Source organism: Lichenostomus cassidix, chromosome 6 (assembly GCF_008360975.1).
Source record: "Lichenostomus cassidix isolate B80296 chromosome 6, HeHo_3.0, whole genome shotgun sequence".
Classification (NCBI taxonomy): domain Eukaryota; kingdom Metazoa; phylum Chordata; class Aves; order Passeriformes; family Meliphagidae; genus Lichenostomus; species Lichenostomus cassidix.
In genome coordinates, this window is record NC_139487.1 from 17,125,907 (window position 1) to 17,145,661 (window position 19,755).

Genomic DNA, 19,755 nt, shown 5'->3' on the forward strand with positions numbered 1-19,755 from the left:
AAGAGCAAAATTCAGAAAAACTTGGGTGAAACTACTCTTTGGTGACAAATTCATAATGACCTTACTGACAAGCTGGATATCAGTCCCAACAGCATTTCTTCTCTTACGTAAGTGATCTAACTTATTTGTTTTCCATTCTTGTTGAGAACTTTTTTTCCTGAGCTTGGTGGGCTTATATATTCCCCAAATTAATTGTATATATGTTGTTTAAAATTTTGTTCCTCTGAGAAAAAACATTTGTTGAGCCAGAGGGGTATTCTGCTGAGTTTTCGAGCTCCAATTTGCTATTCCGGGTGCAAAGGAGTCAGCTGTGCACAGTCCAGGAGACACCACGAAGGAAAACGCCTGCAGCTTTGCAGATGAGATGGCAGAGCTGCTGAGCACCTTGTTTGGCTCTGTACAGGAAACAGTATATCAGTAAAATGTGAGGGAGAAGTTAACCTGTGTGCATGCTGACTGCAAGCTGCTTTTGGGCTCAGCAACTCTCCCTTACCAGACTGTCATGCTCCTGACTCGTGCTGCTTCTAATGCTCCCTGCAGGGTTTTCCCATTACCTGTTTCTTACTTCATGCTTACTCGTCTCCACTTCGTGCAGGCAAGAAGCGGTGCTCAAGGCTAGGAAGCCTCAGCAGGGATCATATAAACCCTGTGACAGTGTGGGCTAACGGGGAGGGGGAGCTGGCAGCAGTTCCATGGGCTACTGCCGTCCCAGGACGTTTGACAGGGGGCAGGCACCACCCTCTGGTGGCAAAAGCCTCAGCTTTTACCTCTTGAGCTCCTCCCGTACTACCCTGCTTCATGCAGACAGTCACAGAAAATCTCCATCTGCACTTGTGGGGAATCCCACAAGGGCAGTTTGCCCCACCTGAGACATGCAGAGCCATTATTCCAGCTTGCATCCACTGGATGTCTGCTCCTGCCTCACCTTCTGCAGAGCTACCCACAGATCTACAGCAGTGCTCTGCCCTGCATGAACCCATTCTCAGGGTGCACACAGGAATTTGTTGCTCCCACTGGTTTTTTTGGCCCTTGAAGCCCTCTGCACCTTTCTACAGACACTTCCAAGGCTCCAAAGGAGTGGAGACTGACCACTACACAGGACGTAGGTAATGATTCTCAGAGATATGAAGTCAGCTGTGACAGCTCCCTAGTGACTGACTACTCATGGCTCAGCAATCAAATGACACAAACCCCACTAACACAGCAGCATTTGCTTAGAGCAGAGAGATGCAGACTCAGGAGCAGCAAGGTGACAATTCAACAACTAAAGGCACTTTGCAGTAGATACAGGGAAAATACCTCCAGGTATTCACAGGGAAAGGTACAGGCAAGCTATATGCCTTGGACGGAAGGATGCCTGGCACAGACTACAGCTCAAAAAGCTCCTGTGTCAATGTAAGAGTTACTCCTGTCCTCATCTAGTAGTAGAGTGAGGGATTTTGTCCCAGAGTTCCAATGAAAGGACTCATTTGCTTGGATGCCAACAGCACCTATATTACGAAATTTACATAAGACCGGAAATTTTGCTACACTAAATACCAGCCAAAATACTTTTCATTTTTATATGTTGGTTTTCAGGAATGGTTTCCAGCAGGATAATTGCCTGAAACCTCTTTGTTGTCAAGGACATTCCTTACTTTGGAGTTGCTCAGATACCCCCTGATACTATCCTGCTTCTGGGTTTCCCAAATATTTGCATCCTTTCATATTTGCTGCCTCCATTATAAACGGCACTGAGCTCCTGGCTACTGCAATGCCACAGAACCAGCCATCTTCTGCTGCAGTGAGGAGAAATATGAGTTGTTGGAGGAAGGGAGAAGCAAGTCAAATCGAAACAGGAGGCAAAAAGCAAGGGGACTAAGGCAAGTGCTGTGTTCTGAGAAAGATGAGGCACATATTGCTGTTTATCACTGCAGGTTATGGCAAGGAGTGGTTTACAATACCTAATCAGGTGGGGAAATTGAGCTGTTCCTGCTCCCTGATCTTATGCCCAAATTGCATTCTGCACCATTTTCCTTGCTCGCTGACCTCTGGGCAAGGTACTGGGTGAGCAGAGTTGTGTCACAGAGAGCACAGGGACAACAGGGTGGCTCAGCAGCTGTTCTCTGCTTGGCTCAGCTCTGTGTGCAGCAGGTCTGGGAGGGCTAAGCCTGCCCAGAGTCACACTGAGACCACAGGCTAGAGGCTCCCAGCCCAGTGTATTTATCTGCAGGCCCATCCTTTGCTCAGCAGCTCTGCCTTGCAGTGAGTACCCACACTTGCAGAGGACTGTGTTTGCAGCCGGCAGTATGAGCTTGGCTTGCCCCGCTGTGTTTCCCCAGCACAGCTCACCAAACCTTCCTCCTGCAGCAGATTCTCAGTTACTGCTTCTCACTGCCCCCACCTGTAACCCAGCCTGCAGCCTCACCTCCAGACTGTGCCAACAACACCCTCACTGAGATGTTCCCCAGCAGGGATCTCAGCAGCCTCCTGGTGCTAACAGAGCCCTGGGGACACATCTCCATCACGGTGCCAAGGACACCCTGTGCCTGAGCCAGGCACAGGACAGGGCAAAGAGCACCTGCACTTGCCTCGAGGCTCTTTGAAAAACAATCCACGAGTCACTCAGGTGTGCATATCAAATTCATCTGCAAGGCTCTTCCACACAGCAGCAAATACTCTGTAAGCCCAGAGGGTTTTTTTGAGATGTGAGAGTCAGTCTAAGCCCTGTGCAGAGAGAGTCAGGAATACAGCACTGGGACTAGAGCACTGCAGAGTTTAAAGCACAATTTCTAACCTGAACCAGGTTTCTCACTCTGAACCAGGAGGTTTGTGTACATCCCCAAAAGATCTAAATTGCAGAGAAGATAAAGATCAAACAGAAAAATGTGTATTTGAATTAGTTAATGCACCTCTTTCTGCCCAAGAAAAAACTGAAACAAACAGAATCCACCTGACACTGTCTTTGAAAGCAAACAGTATTTAAGCAGCACCCAGTAAATGACATTAAACCTTAACTAAAAGCATATTGAAAGTATGAATTGAAAATATTCTCTTTAGTCTTGTGGGTTTTCAGAAATTTCCCTCCCTTTTAAAAAAGAAACTAATAATTTAATCTCAATATATTAAACTGACCTACATAAAATATTCCATGTAAAATATTATTTCTGCCATAAAACATATAATCTGTCACTGGTTTAATTCCATTAGAAAGCATACATTAAGGTCTATGTATTATGATCATTAGGATAATAAAAGTAATACAATATCACTTTTATTATGTTTGAATTTAAAACATTCTTCATATAAGCACAAAGAATAATTAAGGGGATGGAAGAAAGGTGTTTTTTTAAAATTTATAATGAAATAAAATCACAGGCGAGAGCAAAGAGACTGGTTTTTAATACGGAAAAAGAGAAGCTATGCTTTTTATGCCCACTGTGCAGCTTTAGACCTTTTTTTCTCTTTGAACTTCCTTATCTTTATAACTTTGATTTTGGTCATTTAGTACAGCCAGTAAGAATCTACAGCCAGTAGATTCTCTACCCCTTGCAACTCCTTCTCTGAGTGTTGTGGAGGTTTTGGAGAGAAAACATTTCTGCTTGTATAAAATAAGTTTCCAGATATTTTCATTATGAAGAAAAGTTTGGCAAAAAAAGGACTTTCAGCTCTGAATTATAGTTCCCAAAATACATTTGCTTTAAAACTCAAGATTTTTTTTTTAAGCTCTTCTCCAGTTTTTTGAAGCTTGGTTTTTAATTTATTAAAATTTGGGAATAGAAATGTGATTAAGACCAGGAAATAAAAACAAATATGTTGTAAGCCACCCAATATATCAGATTTTTTTGACATAACCATGGAAGCCCCAGGGCCCACACTCAGCTCAAGAGTTTTAGCAGTCTGAAAAGCAGACACAAGACGTAGTTCTGTAAAGATACCAAAATGCTTTGTTTTAGAATGTAAGGACTATGCTTCAAGTTTAAAAGAAGTCATGTTTCTAGCATTCATTTTACTGGACAACAAGTGAAAGCACAGACCCCAGAACCTCAAGAAAATAAAAGTGTTTCTCCACAAAAAGTGGAGGAGAGGAGCTGGGATATACAATGTTGGACACCTTAGCAGTAGGAAAACTGAGTGTATTTAAGACATTAAAGTTCTACTTGCATTTCAGCCAGACGATATTCCCTCCCAATTCCCTGCTATGGTGGGAATGCCAGTAAAACTATGATGCTGTGTGCAAAACAGCTGTATTCCCACCAGGTGCCGTATGTGCTGTCACCCTGGCCAAAGAGCACTGACTTCATGTTCTGCCTGAAGCATTTGCAGGAGACAGAAATTTAGCAGTATGCTGGTTTAGAATGCAGGAGTCACATCTGCCTTTAAAGCTTTCCCATGGTCCAGGCACCTCCTGCAGCTACACATCACTTACATCATTTGGAGCTACTTGAAAAGACTTTGGTGGAAATATCCTTGCACTGAAAAAAAAATTCGTGTACATTTTTAACATTTTCCTATAATAAAAAAGCAACATTAAAACTACACATGACTTCTTCTTTTTCTCTTTTTTTATATGTTGATTCTGTTTCCTTCGTGAAGTATGTGGGAATGAATTGTTTTCTTCAAAAACACTCTGTTCTGAGTGCCTGCACACTGTGAGCATCAGGTAGCATGGCTCAGTGGCTTTGTGGAGAAGGGAAGAGCCAGGAGGTGTCCTTTTCATGAACAGGGAACTTTGCATAGAAGTCTCTGAAAAGGTTTGCTCCCAGCCCACAAAGTTTGCTTGCAAGAGGAAAAGACTTTCCTCTGCCAGCAATAAATCTCATTCTGAAGATTGGAACTACAGGCAGGATTTGGATTCATGTTTTCTGGAAAGGGGTGTTGGGCTATGTTGTATCCTCATTTATTAGCATGTCTTATTAGCTTTACTGCATCTGTAATCTTTTTCTTGATTTATAGGAACTTCTCTTGTATAAAGCTCTCTGGCTTGCAGTGAGGAAACCATGGAATGGAAACAGTGCTAAGGCAACATAAAATTTTGGAATTGTATTTTCTATTCTGGTCAAAAACTGGCCCAGTGTGGCCACATTTCTAGGATACCCTCATTAATTTGACAGATAAAAATTCACTACTGCAGGAAGCCTTAGATTCTATCTTAAGATTTATTAGAATCAACTGTCCACTTGGAAATAGCAAGAAATGGCATTCTGCTCCATGTCCTAACAGGCTAAAATATTTCCATTCCAGATTTTTGGAGAGCAAAGGTATATGCTTCTGGAAACCCAGAGGAGGAAATAGGTGAGTTCATGGTAAGATTTTCACTTCCTCTATTTTCACTAGAGGCAAAATAACAAAACTGAATGTCTTTAGAAGACTTTATATATTTTTAATGTGTACAAGATAAGCATCTGATTGTGAGTTTGTAGTTGCCTAGTGCTGCAGAGTTCTGTCGTGTGACTGACACTTTAAATTACTTTTAGGTCAGCATAATGTGTGTAGGGAGAACAGAGCATGGAGCTCAGATCCTGAGCACAGGCACCCTCCTGCCTGAAGTGTGAAGGAGGACACATGTACACTCAGTGATGCAAAGTCACCACATGGCTCATAGTTTACACTTAAAAATCCTACTGCTTCCTGCCAGCAAAGACTTAGAGGCAGAATAACTGGGCAGGGCAGGAGGCGAAGGACTGGGAGGTGGGTATGTGCATGTGCAGCTTTGGGAAACAGGAGTAAGAGGCTGGAAGGATACAGAGTGGCAAAGGAGTGGGGATGGGGGATTCTGCTTTTAGGAGGAAAAGCAGAGCCCTAGCTCTAAAACTCAGCTGAGACCTGCGCACACCAAAGAGCGAAGTTGCTCATTATCATAAAACACCCTCGAGCCCCTCAGCCCCAGGTTCAAATGGCTTCATGGTATGTAGGGGTTTGAAAGAGAAGACTCTCAAAGAAAGACTCAGACTCTTCTCAGCTACCTAGTCTGGCTCAGCACTCTTTTTTTTGGGATGCATTTAAACTTCATCAGATCTGAAACACAACGATGTATTTATTACTTAATGGTGTATACTCACTGACTTGTTTTCAATATTTGCAGATTACACATATGTTATTATAGGAGTTACTCTGGGAGCAGTTCTTGCAATCGGTTTTGTAGCAGTAATAATCTGCATGATCAAAACCAAAACTATTGACAGTGTTTTTGGAGGTAAGAAAAAAATACTCCTGATCCCTTATCCATAGATCTAGCTCTCCTCATCTTCTGATACAGTATATCTGAGCTTCAGCATTAGCAATTGTGTATGTACAACAGCTTTGGTTTTCCTATGAAGAACTATTTTAAAAGTGTCTGAATTGCTGGACTGTGTAGAACTGCAGATTCACATTTCAGTATAACCAACTCTTTTTAGCCTCAAAGTTCTTTCTCATGACACCCTGGGGATATGCTACAACCCAACTCTAAGCCAAAATATTAGCTAACATACAGCTCTGAGAAAATTGTCATGAGATATTCCAGCTGGAAGAATCAAGAAGGTCTTTAGGAAAGTTGCATGTCACAACTCATGTCAAAGAGTTTTGCCTCAGAAAGGATGGCTGGATCTTTACCAGATGTATCTTTGTACTCCTGGTTGCCTCCTCACAACTTCTGTGGAGGGCTGTCACCAGTCTGTTACTTGCTTCTTAACTAACCACATTTTCCTCTTCTCACTTTAGAATCAGATGGCAAAATGGACAGAAGGTAAGAGTCATGATGTTTTCTGTGGCAGTTATGCACAACTTTTAACTCCTTGCTCTCCTTATGCATGATGCTTCCCCACATTTGAATGACTGCACATAAAACACATGGTAAGCCTCTAGAGGACTGGGATATCTAGTGAACCTGCATGGAAAAAGGAATTTTCTTGTAACACCATTTTAACATTTCAGAAACATGCAAGAAAACCCAGCAGACAGATATTTTTTAAAACTTAAAATCCTTCAAACACTTGCGATGAAACAGCTTTTTTTTGTTTTGTTTGTACTACATATAATAACAACAAACTCTGGGTAAATGGGTTAAACTAAGGTTGCTGTGTCTGGATCTCAGTTCTGAGAACTCCCTTCACTCCAGGTTCTCACAAGTCAAGGTCATGCAGTGATCATTCCTGCTGGAAGAGATGCATCATTGCCCTTCACCTTCCTCCCCTTTTCCAGAAACAGTAAGGCCATTTTAGGGTTTGAGCACCTGACCAGTTCACTGGCAGGGCCAGCCTTCTTAGAAAATGGCCACTCTGCAGGTAATGGGGGAGGGATGTACAGGAGCAGAGACTTGGACTGCAAGCTGCCGGCTCATAATAACCTACAGATGTGGACACCTTTCTGTGTCACCTTGAGACATTTTATATGGGACTAAAAAACCCCAAACATTAATTAATGAGCATTCTCATCAAGTGAAGACAACAGCTGTACTCAATGATCTCAGAAATGGTTTTTGGCCTCTCTCAGAGAGCTGGATAGAAGGATATCCCTGTCACAGCCACTCCTTATAAAGAGAGCACAGTACATGTAAACACTGCATTAAAGATCACAGCAAGGACACCCTTTGCAGCAACTGCTTCAATGTTTTGTGTGCCCAGCAAAGAAGGGCCCCAGTCCTGAAGCCTGTAATTTTCCCAGGGAGACACTTCCCCAGCCTGACACTGCTAACTGGCACAAAATGTTTCCTTTCTACTAACACACCATTCTCTGAGAATGATTGCCAAATGACTGGCAAATTCTGTGCAGTAACCTAAATAGATTAGGACTATGATAAAGGTCAGAAGAACAAACATAGAATACCTGGTAAACTTTATGGGGCTTTCAGGACAGTATGGACAGAACAATGAATGGGAAAGTCATGAGAAAGAGCGAAGCCACAGCAGAAAAGCCAGAGCCCAGAGTCAAGAGAAAAGGGAATAAAGAGATGAGAGGAACAAAGACAAGAAGAGCCACAGAAGGCAGTGGTAGATTTACTGCCTGGATGAAATGCAGACGGTATGATCTATGAACTGTTCCACACTGGACTTCTCTAGCTCCCTTTGCTGTTTATTATGTGTCATATTTTCCTTCAGAGACAGTCTGAATATTTATTATATCATCCTCTGATCTTTCTAGGGGAAGTGACTGACTTTGTGGTGGCAGCAAAATTTTACGTCTTTAATGGTGACCTTGCATTGACCTCTTTGATGTTTCCTTATCCCAGTCTACAAGAATTTACTAAGAAGTAGAGGGAAGTTTCCAGTTTTGTGACAAAATTGTGGTCTTAAGGCTGGAAGTGTGACACAATACACAAGCATTTTGCCTTAGAGGCACTGACACTGAACAGTGAGAGAAACTCTAATTCCACAATTTTTGGGGCAAAACTATGTTAGATATGATGCTTTTATGGCTAAGTAGAAAAAAACCTAGAAATCCACTTCTTAATCAGTGTGCTTTTCAATTCTGCTGTGGTAGTCAGTAATTTACTAGCAAATCTTTGTTCTCATTCGCTTCAGGGCATCTGTGTATTACTCTCTGGTGGGTCACTAAGGGATTTTATAATGCTGGTATTAATCTGTGGAAACAGTATAGCCTTCTACTAGCCTTGAGGAAACCACTGATGGTAAAAATACTACCACAGCCATAGCAAACATTTAAAAATGCCCCTAATAAACTAATCCTTAGTAAGATTTATTCAGGTCAGCAGAGAGACATATGATAATTAGGTCTAAGTTGATTTTATCTACTTGCTTCAGTTCCCTAGGGAATTCTAATTCATGGAATTTTTAGACCAGTGGCTAGTCCTAGAAAACCCTCTGATAAAGTCTATTATCTGAAATAACTGCATTTACTCCACCCAACCATATAGCCATCCTGAATTCCTCAGGGATAGGCAACCTGAATCCCTCACTGTTAATCAAGGCACCATTCCTTTAAGATTGGAGAGGAGAATTGGCAAATCTGCAGACAACTTCATTTTCTACTTGACCAGCGATGATTATTAATGCTTGTTCAGGAAAAAAAACTTTAGTCCAACTGATAGAATACTCAACCAAATTTACCTTCAGCCAAATTTTGTTTTAAATTTCACATCAGTATTCCCACAAACGTCTTCCCTAGCTGGGAAATACTCTGAGTGGGTATCACCCAGCACTGAACTTTCAGAGCCCATGGAGCTGCTCAGCCTCGTACCAGCTGAAGGCCTCGATACAGATAATCATCCTCTATGTCAGAACCCCAGTTAGCTGGTACTGAACCTAACCAACCCATTCCAAGCACAGATTTTCACCTAAGTGAAAATTCAGGAAGTAGTTGGAATGTGTCTCCCTTCATAGTTTCCAAAATACTTAAAACACAAGTGTTTCTACACCCACAGGACACTGACAGCTCATCGTGAAATAATTAACAGCATTTACCTCTTTATTTAGTCAGGTACATAACATTAAGGTTTAAACAATCAATTCACAATGGGATGCCCTTAAACTCAATGGGATATTTACTAACACTTGAGAAGAGAAAGGCTTGAGGCAAGATTCTGTCAGCCAACAAAACAGTAATTTAGATGTCAACTGACAATTATTTAACGTCCTCTTTTTTAATTAATAGCTCATGTCAGTATCAAATGCCATCTTGGTGTAAGCTTGGTAAATTATAATGCCTAAAAATTTCATGCAAGTTTAATGTATTCATAAAAATGTCTGGGCACATTTAATGCTGGCAATATTTTGAGTTAACTACAGTGCATGTCAGCCAGATTTATTTTGACAGGAGACAAAGAAAGAGACATACAGAGACAAGGAGAAGGGTGGAGAGACAGAGAATGTTTACTAAAAGGGAAAAGGTACATATTTTAAACCTGCTGCAAATGAATCAGTTGTCAACACATTCTGGGCAACAGCACACACAAAATTCCTCATTACACTCTCTAGGCTCTGCAGTACTCCATGAAAATCACTCAGTAGAAAATCAAGTTTTAAATGCAATACACAAGTTCTTCTGATGTTTGATGGAAGAGAGGAGGAGTTTGGGAGCTGCTTGCCAAGTGTGTTGGTGATTTTCTTTTCCTATCCTAAGCTGCCTCTAGCTATTCTCTTTCATTTTTCCTCCTGAGTTCTAAGGGACAAACTTGTCTCTCCCTTGCTTGAGAAACACAGGATACTTTTGAAAACTGTAGCATTCTTTAGGTGAGTGGAGGAGGTCTTGGAATGTTACTGCATTTTGAAAGCCTCTAATCTTGTTCTAAAAATCTCTAAAAATGGCGCCATGCATTGCATAGGAGGTGAAATAATCTGCTTTGAAAATATCAACATCAGAGATGGATGGCATGGAAAAGACTAGGTTTGGACAATCATATGCAGGTTTCAATGCTGAACTGCAGTTTCTTCCAGCCATCAGAACTGTGGCAGCCTAAACATCTGAACCAAGAGTCTTTTTCCTAGCATTTTGTCATGTTCAGGTCTGTAGCCTGACAGGCAGGGACAGTGAACGAGATCTGATCTGAAAACAGCATATCCTTGAAACAGGTTTAAAGTCAGACAGAAAGACAAACATCTTGTTTTGGAGATGAGAACAGTTCTTTCTGATCCAAATAGTCCAACTTGGTCTATAACACTCTGAATTGCAGAATGCATAATTTAACAAGCAGGGAGCCAAAAGCATTGACATGAGTCCCATCACCAGCAAAACTGGAGATCGAGTTTTGGTGCCAGAGTGGGTACTTGAGAAAGCAACAAGTGGGAGACCTTTGGAAAATGGTCCCATAATTTACAAATCAAAATCCATAAGTAAATACAAACTGAATAAAAAGAGACTTTGGCCTTGTCTGTCACTGGAAGAGTGGTGCACAAGGGAGAAAGGTCAGTATGGAGAACACAAGGTGCACAGGGTGCTGGTCACTGAAAGGCATTGCAGCCACTCAGATACACTCAGTAGCATCAGCTACTCACAGGTAACACTGTACATCCAGCCCGCAGCCCAGCAGGGAGCTGTCTGCATCTATCTTTATTCTCCTAAAACAAGCCTATTTTTTCTTTTCCTCTCCCAGGAATATTCCTTTTAAACTATGTAGTCGCTTTAATCTTCTTGGATCTGTAGCAGACCAATCATGTAGATTCCACACAATCTTTGATACCTCTGGGTGAATGGATTTTCTTTACCTCCCTCAGTTATGCCCTAAGCTGTTCTTTCACTTGCTGCTCTTGTTTTCCCAAGCAGGCCTTCACAAGGTCTTTCATTCTGACAAGTAGTATGTTCTACAAAGAATCCAATTATCAGATCAACAAAGTTTTCACAAGTTGTTAGTGGTTTACATATAAGGGAAAGCAGAGTGAGCAACGACACTTAACCTCTTCAATGACCCAAAAAAGCCTTGCAAAATCAGGCACAAATTATTCCTGTGTGGTCTGTTTTGACTTCAGAGCCTTTTTTCACATTGCCACCATGGCCAAAATCCAACAGGGAAGAACTGTTGGGAGAATGGGAGTGGAGGAAAACTCAGAGGGCTTGATACATCAGAAAAGGCCCAATTCCTTGCTCAACACTGTAGGGATTAATGGGCTGTTGATAGACTCAAGGCTGTATTCACTGCCTTAGGTTTCCTCAGCACGCATCCTGGGAACTGAGTTTAATGGAAAATATTTTAAAGCTTCACAAATGCCGTAATAATGCATGCTGTTGCAAATGAACTTAACTGTGAGTTCAGATGGTCTAAACAACTCTATGTGTGCTTAAATGTTAAAAAATGGGCAAATGATCTCAGCAGAAATGGCCTTCTCAACTCCTTGCACATATACATTTGCATAAACAAAATGTCAATATCCATTCTGTGTTGAGGCAATAGTAACCAGTGACTAGAGCAATAAACTGGTTTTTCTACCAGGTTCTGTCACTACTCTGTCTAGCTGAACTTGTTCTGAACAACCTTGGACAAGTCACTGGCTCAGGTTACCCTCTCCATATAATGAAATTAATCTTTTTATCACACACTTCAAAATCAAGGACATTAAGCTTTGCACAATGCTGGGGACAGCAGGCTTTAAAAAGCAGCACTAAGACACTGGGCAGGCTCTTAACTCCCCTTAGCATCATTCCTGGATTGAGGGAATACTTTGTATTCAGACACACACACTGCCCAACAGACAGTTTTACATATATATATGTATATATAGTTTTACATATACATATATTTATATATATATATATGTATATATATACACACACACACATATACATCTGGCCCAAACTGCTAGGGTGAGATTAATTCATTAAACTTGTTTCCAGACACAGCATACTTCACTGATTCCAGCTACCAGCCTGATGGGCAGAGCCACACTTCTGGCTATTTTTTGCTCCTCTCTGGCCATCCTCCACATTCCCTGGGAGGGCATCTGGTCCAGGACACCTGTGCTCCTCTTGGATCTGGGGACTGCCTTTGTGGTTGACCTTTTCACAGCTGCCAAACAGGGAAGAATCCTTACTCCTTCCTACCCCTCTGCACAACTGTTTGAGACTAGTCTTGAATAGCTCTAAATAATTTGATTGTAAGAGTTGGTGCCAAACCTGCAGAGTCAGGAGAATGCCTTCCTGGTAATATTCAGACACCTGTCAGAGGCAATTCCTTCCACAGCCAACGTGGTCGCTGCTGGCAAACTTGCTGGTGCAAATGATTCCAGCAATAAACGAGTAATTCTACCCTTCCCTGGAGCTGCTGCAAGGCTGGATTAAAAAAAAAAAAAAAAAAAAAGCAGAAATATTTCTGGAAGAGTATCCTCTTCACCCCTGTCAACAGGCACCCAGGGTAACTCAAATATTAGATGCCACCAAGCAAAGAACCTCCTGCTCCCTGGCAGCACCAGTCTGCCAACCAGACTGAGGAGCTTTGTGTTGTCTAGAGCTTGTCAGAGAAGTGACAACATGGGATTAGCTAGGAATGAAAGCTGCTATGATAGCCAAAGGACAGCTTAAAACCAACACAAACCAAGGCCACTTGACGCAAGAGACTCAAGAATGCCACAGGTGTTAGTCAGACAAGAATAGCATCAAATCAGAGCTCCTGCATATTCCAACTCACAGATTTCCCTGTATCACATTTAATTTCTGCACACAGGTTCACCCTAAACTTATGAAAAAGGCATCACTGATTTCAGATGGACTCCTAAGAGCTTTTCTCAGTGACACCTCAGAAAATAAAATTATTTACAGATCCTTTCTTAAAATCATGTGTATAATCTATCAGATCATTTTATTTCAGTTCCCTGATCTCTTATTGTCCAAGAGTTGTGCCTTGAACAACCTGTACTAAGTATCAGCACAGATGTTTGTTTTTCTCCTGATTGTTGCTTAAACTCATTCACTCTCCATATTCCATGTGCACTTTACAGCCTGGTGTCAGAGAACAAATAGCAAGCTGGAAGAAATCAATGAGTACCACAAAGTGATGCTGACTTCTGCCTTGCAGGCTGCAAATGCTTGGGGATCCGTGGTGTATTTCTCAGCAGCTCACAGAAGTTTATGGGCTTAAAGGCTTTCCATATGGATTTAAATGGGGTTTAAAGACACTTTGCAGAGTCTCACAGAGTCAATGGAAAATTTGTATGGTTTTGTAAGGGTAAAACACAGAAAACCACTGCCTGACAAGTAATTAGGATTGTGTGTGTGGGTACATTAAAACCACACCTGGTCCACTCCCAAATCTTATTTACTACACAGACATTGAAATTCTTGTGCTGGCACAGGAGGTGGAGGCTGGAGATAGGAAGATTTCTGCCTGTAGGCAGAAATGCACTTTTTAAAGTGTTTGGGAACTGGTTCCTTTGAACAAGCTTCCATGACTCCCTGGAGGAGAGCAAAGCACGGGAGAAGAGGATGTCCCATCCCTAGAAAAAGGATTTCCCATCCCTGCTTCATTTCCCCCCCTTCCCAGCACAGCTGTATGTTCTGGTCACACTTCTCCACTGCCCCAGGGAAGCAGCCCTGCCAAAAACCAATGCAGTAGAACATAAAAATAACTTTCAGAGGTATCAGGTTGTTCAAGGACGTCTGGCACAAGGGAAGTGGTAAAATACTGCAACTGAGGTGCCAGGGAAGGCTGGACTGTCCTTTCTTGCAGGAACTGGCACTGTCAAGAGTAAGAAGATTGCCTGAGAGAATCAGCAAGAAAACTACTATCTTGGGGTGATTTACTGATTGCATTGGACTTCATGGAGAAGAGCATTGGCCTACCAACCAGTCTCTTCTTTGCTCTTTCTATATACAGAGAACTGAGTGACTTAGGATTAGACCACTTAGGCAATCTCTTAGGAACTGCCCTTCCTAGCAGTTCCCTGCCAGCTTCTTCTTCTCTGACATAGATTAGAAAGATGAGAATCAGAATCTTACAGACACTAACAGTTAGGGCAGTGAATTTCACATGAACAGAAAATTTTGGCAGGGCTTTCTAAAAGGTGATGTGAGTGAAAAATGAGTGACAAAATTTCTCTCAGAGAAGGAAAGAAGACTCAGGCACATTATGTGAAGTATTGTCCCTGCCCACCAAATCTCCTGTGACATCTTTCTTTAGCAAAGACACCAGAAAATGCTTAAGTTGTATTGTAGGAGTGGGACTACGATGAAATTAATTTCTCTGTGAGGTCATGAGATTTAATATGAACAAGTCGAGGGCTGCAAGACAAGATTGTGTTCCCAAGCACTGACACTAGATGGAGTAAAACTGAATAAAAGACACAGTAATGGAGAAAACAGGTCCTGCATTTCCCCAGCTCTAGTGTGTTGCTCATTTGAATTCTCACCTTTGATTATTGCTCTGAAAGTCACAATTAATATCTCACTCTCTACACTTTGCAGGTCAAACCTGGGATCAAGCCAGAGCAGGTGTGTTCTGGGGGAAGGGGGTGCTGGTGGTACAGGGGGGTGGACTGACAGTACCAGGCAGACAAAACTGTAGAGGCACATCCACCTAGGGCAAGGTGGCACAGCAATAAAGGCTGAGGGGTTACCCTGAGCTCCTCCCAACAGCCCAGCTCTGCCGGACACTCTGCACAGCCTAAAGCAGATCATTTTACCGTGCTGTCCTCCAGCTTCCCAGCTGCTTTCACCTGGAATACCCTAACACAGCCAGGCACACTGCAAGGCTCTCTGCCCTGTGCAGCTGCCCCACAGCAGCAGGCACCCAAAGCAGCAAACTGCTGGGAAGATGCAGCCACAACAGGGATCCAGGAGCTGCTCAGCTGCTCCCCACTCTGGGGCAAGGCAATCCTGGGAAGCACCCCAAATGGCAATAGTCCAGTGTCTGCAATACAGGGAGCACTGGGATGCTACCCTAAAATGTATGGCTTGCTGCTAGTGGATTCCTACCTGGCAGTGTAAAGGGCATCTGGAAGTCACCACAACAGCCACAGTCATGCATTTGTTCTGTTAGTTCACTTAGGAAAAACAGGTGCCTCCAAAGGGACAAAGAAACATCTAGTAAAAGAAAAGTTAAGTGGAAAGAACTTCATGAATGTAATTACAGCATCTCCATTAATAACTTTCTAGAATTCCTGTGATTTTTACCTGGGTATCTCCCAGCTCAGCTTTTACAATTATGTTTTACCTGGGATAATCCAGATGAAACCAAAGCCAGAGTGTTATTGTTAATCTGTGATTTTTCTTTCTTTTCAGAGATGACAGCAATGCAATAAGAAACCAAAGCACAAAATATCAATAACCCTTTTGCAATCAACAGTTACCTGGACTGAGGATCAATAGAAGTCTCTTACCAATACCAATCCCTTTCTTTGTTCTTTACTTGAAAGGCTGATTGATTGTTTACAGGAAGAGCTTATAGTGCAGGCTAACTTCAATCACCTGCACCCAAAAGGCCTGCAATCCCTCACAGCATGTATATGGAGGAAATGTATGAGGAAAATAAAACAGACGAGCTCTGCTCATTAATAGATCCTGTTTATTCTGTGATGAGTATATGGGTGATTTCTAAAGTCAGTTAAATACCAGGTAATCAGACAGGTGGCAATATAACTCAGCAGCAGAATTCATGGTCACACCCATATTTCAGGATAAGTAAATAATGATTTCAGCAGCTTGGAAAATCATTCATTTGAGGTTAAAACAAAACAAGGCTTCTCGTATATTTCAGGAAGTGTATGTTTTGTGTTATTAGGAAAACATTTAATTAATTTAAAGTTTTATCTCTTTTACATTTAGAAGTGATGTCTTTTGTAGGTGGTAGTGATGATTTCAACCATTTAAAATTAATAATGGTCATTTGAAATTAAAAAATCATTTTTTAAATAATGTTTTTCATGTTCTGTTGACACTTCATGTCAACACTGTACAAACAAGCTAATCTGTGATTTCCAGACTTTCCCTATCCCTATTTTTTTTTCACTCAGTTCAATTAGAATTTGTGAATATTTGCAGTTTCCCAGCACCTTCATTCTTGTTCTAGCCTTATATGTTCTGGTGGACTTGATTATATCAAAATTGCTTTGCCTGGCTCCAATTACAAGCTTCTTACAGTGGGAGTAACGAGAAAAAAAAATTAGAGCTTTGTTTCAGAACATTTGGAGTAGTTTAAATAGTTTTAAATTATTTAAACCCAAGTTATCCTGTAAACACTTTCCAACCTTTACCAAAGTTTTGGATCTGTGGTTTTGGTCTCATCTCAGAAAAGAATGCTGTAGATTCTATTCTGTTTAATCCTCTTCTTTCAAGAATACTCTATATAACATATTGTCATCACAAGGCGCAAGAAAAGCAGAAAGATTTTTGTATTTCAAGCCAGGCTTTTCTTTCACCTTGTGAAGACAGGGCAGCAAGTGTCTGTGGGATCTTTGGGAGCACTTGGCCAGCACCCTCTGCTATTCCTACAGCTCCTCTCAGGAAACCCAGCAGCACTTCAAGGCTTGGCAGCCTCAGGTAGATGGGCTGCACAACAAATAATGTCCCAGTATTTCACAGGCAGAGCTGTTATGTTATAGCATTACAGGATGACTCCAAACAAGACATTACACTATTTTATTGCAGATTACAAATAACCATTATCCAGATCCAAAGACCACAAACTGTAAATAAATAGGATCTTCATAAACATAGCTCAAGCCAATGTCTATAGACATGCGGATTTTTTAAATTTCTCACCTTAAATACATTCTTAAAGTTCACTTTTATACCCATTTCTGCTTTCAGCGTGGCAGATCATAATAAATAAAGTTCTTTCTAGTTCTCCACTAAAGTAACAGATGTAATCCAAATAAAAAAAAAAAAAAGCAATTGTAAGACTGAAGTCCAACCTAGAAATTCTGAGTGTTATTAGAAATATCACTCAGAAAAATCATAGAAAACAGGGCCTCCTACCCAGCAATCAACTTTCAGATCAGGTAGAGCTGATGTGCTGGGTCAGGGACTTAGGGGAAACATGCTGTTAGAGCATAAGAGCAGACAAATCAGTATTTTGTTTTTATAAAGAATAAACTACTGTACTACTTGTAACTGTAACTAAAAGGATTTCAAGATGGGTTTTTTTTTTTACTTTCACAAAGCAGGTCAATTTTCAAACATGCAAAGGAAACTGGATAGTAATTTTCCCACAGATTTGGAATAACAAAATGAAAAATTTATTTTGAGAGGAAAATGATATATTGGAATACTTTCCCTGGTTTCCTAGGTGTTTATTACCCATTTCAGCAACACTGCAGTTCATTAGCAGCATTTGCTAACAGATAAACTAGAGCAGTAATGTGATACTTGTAAGTAATTGTGTGTACATGTGTAAGTGAATAAAGCATCTTGTAAGGTATCTGTTAATTGATTTGCTTCCTTTAGTATCATTTTAATTAAGACTTGGAACCGAAGAGAGAGCATGTGGTCAGGGAGAGAAGCTATCACCTTCCCTTATTTGTGTGAACAAACGTTTCAGTACACATCATTTCAGTACACTGTGGGAAATAAAGATGAAAATAAACAAGAAATGGTAAGTTACAAGCAGTAGAGGAGAAAGGCCTGGAGAATTAAGGCTGATTATCTTGATCAGGCAAATATGCTGGGGTGATGAATAGATTATGATTTCCGAAAACCTTTTGGTGTGGGCCTTGATTCCCTGGGTAAAGGAGAAGGATGAGCAGTCCTGAGATGAACCATCTGGGCACAAGGGACCCTCAGAGCTATGGCTTCTGTTGTTCCTGAGAGGCTAGGGCACACTTAGTCACTACTACATGGAGCTGTAGTCTTCTGCCACCCTAGAGAGTTGCTGCTCTTGCCCTTTCCTACAACCAGCTTTACACCACCACTTGGAGAATCTGCAGCTCCTAAATTTGGGCCAAGCTGCACAGCAGTGCTTGGAAATAATCAGTGAAGGAACACTAGATGAAAGGGGAGCATTTGGGAGGCATTCAGTCAAAAGGCAAAACACACTGTTAGCTCCATGAATTTTTTATCAAGGATTCAACCCAGGCGGTTCACACCCAGCACAAGAGGCATCTGCACCCACCTGTCTGCTTGTCCAGCACAGGTTATACCTGCCCATGATCAGCACCCCCTTCCCTCCCTGAGCTCACTGGCATTCCCCTGAATGGATAACAGTGGGAAGCACTTCGGAGTCAGGGTTTGGACACATGCCCCAGCGTGTCACACTGGACCTCAGCCCCTTCACAGCAGATGCCCAGGACATAATGATGCTTGTGAATAGAGTTATTCAGAAGAGCAGACAGTTGTGGGCACAAGAAGTGAGCTAAGAGGTGCAGGCACAGCATGCATTTCTAAAGAGATAACGACACATTGGCTTTAATTACAATGCAAGTGCCAAAGCAACAGTGAGATCATTCAAGTCAAATCCTTCTGTCAGCTGCATCAGTGCAAATCAAAACTAACTGCAGGAGTCACACAGCTTGGTGCAGCCCTTGTTCACATGATAATAAATCAGGCAAAATTCCACTGGACTCAGTACAGCTGCATAGCTAGTAAAGACATAGCTGTGGGAGGAGTCCTGGAAATCAGACCCCACTGATATAAATCCACTCTTAGCAGTGTGAGGAAGAGGAAAGTCTGATCCAGCTCCTCCCAAACAGAAAGGATGGCAAATGTCAATAGTCAAAGCATTTGCAGCATGAATTTTTCTTGGCTTCTCTCATGCCTGTAAATGAAAACTTAGATCATTTTAGTCAGGAATATTTTTTCTGTTTCTTACAACTGCACTTAATCAAATGAAAAAGACTTAAAAATTCTTTGACTTGCCAAGCAAATATGGAAAATGTGGGAAAACATGCAAACAAAGCAAACAAAACACAAGCAAACTACTAAACTAGCAGACCTGATAAAGATATATATGTTTATATGATACAAATAGGACCTACAGAGGCTTCAAACTTGTAAAAATTGCTCTCATTACACACAGGGAATATTGTAATGGTCAGCCCAGGTCTGACAGAGGTCCACCTTCTCACATAGCCTCTTTGTCACAGGAAACATCTAGATGAAGCCTGAAAGCATTGCAAGCATGTGCCAATGCTCTCTTAAAAGAAGACCCTGCTGTCCTACAGCAAACGTCTGCTCAGTGTTACTAAGCCAAAAGTGTTGGATTTACTGTTTTCTGGTGTATTTTTCTTCCATTGTCAGAAGTGGTTGATTCCACAGATACTATATAGTTGCACATGAAAAATCACAAGGGTCTTTGCCTTCCCTATCACAACATCAGTGAATCTGTACAAATTTTCCTGCTAACACATCATGAAAGCAATTCACATAGTCCTAAAAAGGCACATTCACTCTTACCCGAGAGGGGAAGTGAGACATGGAGCA

The 19,755-nt window shown here is 41.5% G+C and overlaps 1 protein-coding gene and 1 long non-coding RNA gene across 2 annotated transcripts; both read left to right on the forward strand.

The window, feature by feature from the left end:
• On the forward strand, nt 1-7,270 carry TMEM273 (transmembrane protein 273). The gene is made up of 3 exons (XM_085065319.1): nt 1-107; nt 5,224-5,274; nt 6,065-7,270. Exons 1-3 carry the CDS (start codon nt 56-58, stop codon nt 6,208-6,210), a joined length of 249 nt encoding a protein of 82 aa, XP_084921445.1. The 5' UTR covers nt 1-55; the 3' UTR covers nt 6,211-7,270.
• Nucleotides 7,271-12,135: 4,865 nt separating this feature from the next.
• LOC146435361 (uncharacterized) lies at nt 12,136-17,766 on the forward strand. Its single transcript, XR_014853210.1, has 2 exons — nt 12,136-14,832; nt 15,622-17,766. It is a non-coding gene; the product is annotated as an uncharacterized LOC146435361 (long non-coding RNA).
• Nucleotides 17,767-19,755: the final 1,989 nt, after the last annotated feature.

Excerpts from the sequence above, each read along its gene's own strand:
- TMEM273 (XM_085065319.1), top strand. The coding sequence starts at position 56 with ATGACCTTACTGACAAGCTGGATATCAGTCCCAACAGCATTTCTTCTC. Across the intron at positions 108-5,223 it reads AACAGCATTTCTTCTCTTAC|ATTTTTGGAGAGCAAAGGTA; the intron begins GTAAGTGATCTA and ends TTTCCATTCCAG. Across the intron at positions 5,275-6,064 it reads AAACCCAGAGGAGGAAATAG|ATTACACATATGTTATTATA; the intron begins GTGAGTTCATGG and ends CAATATTTGCAG.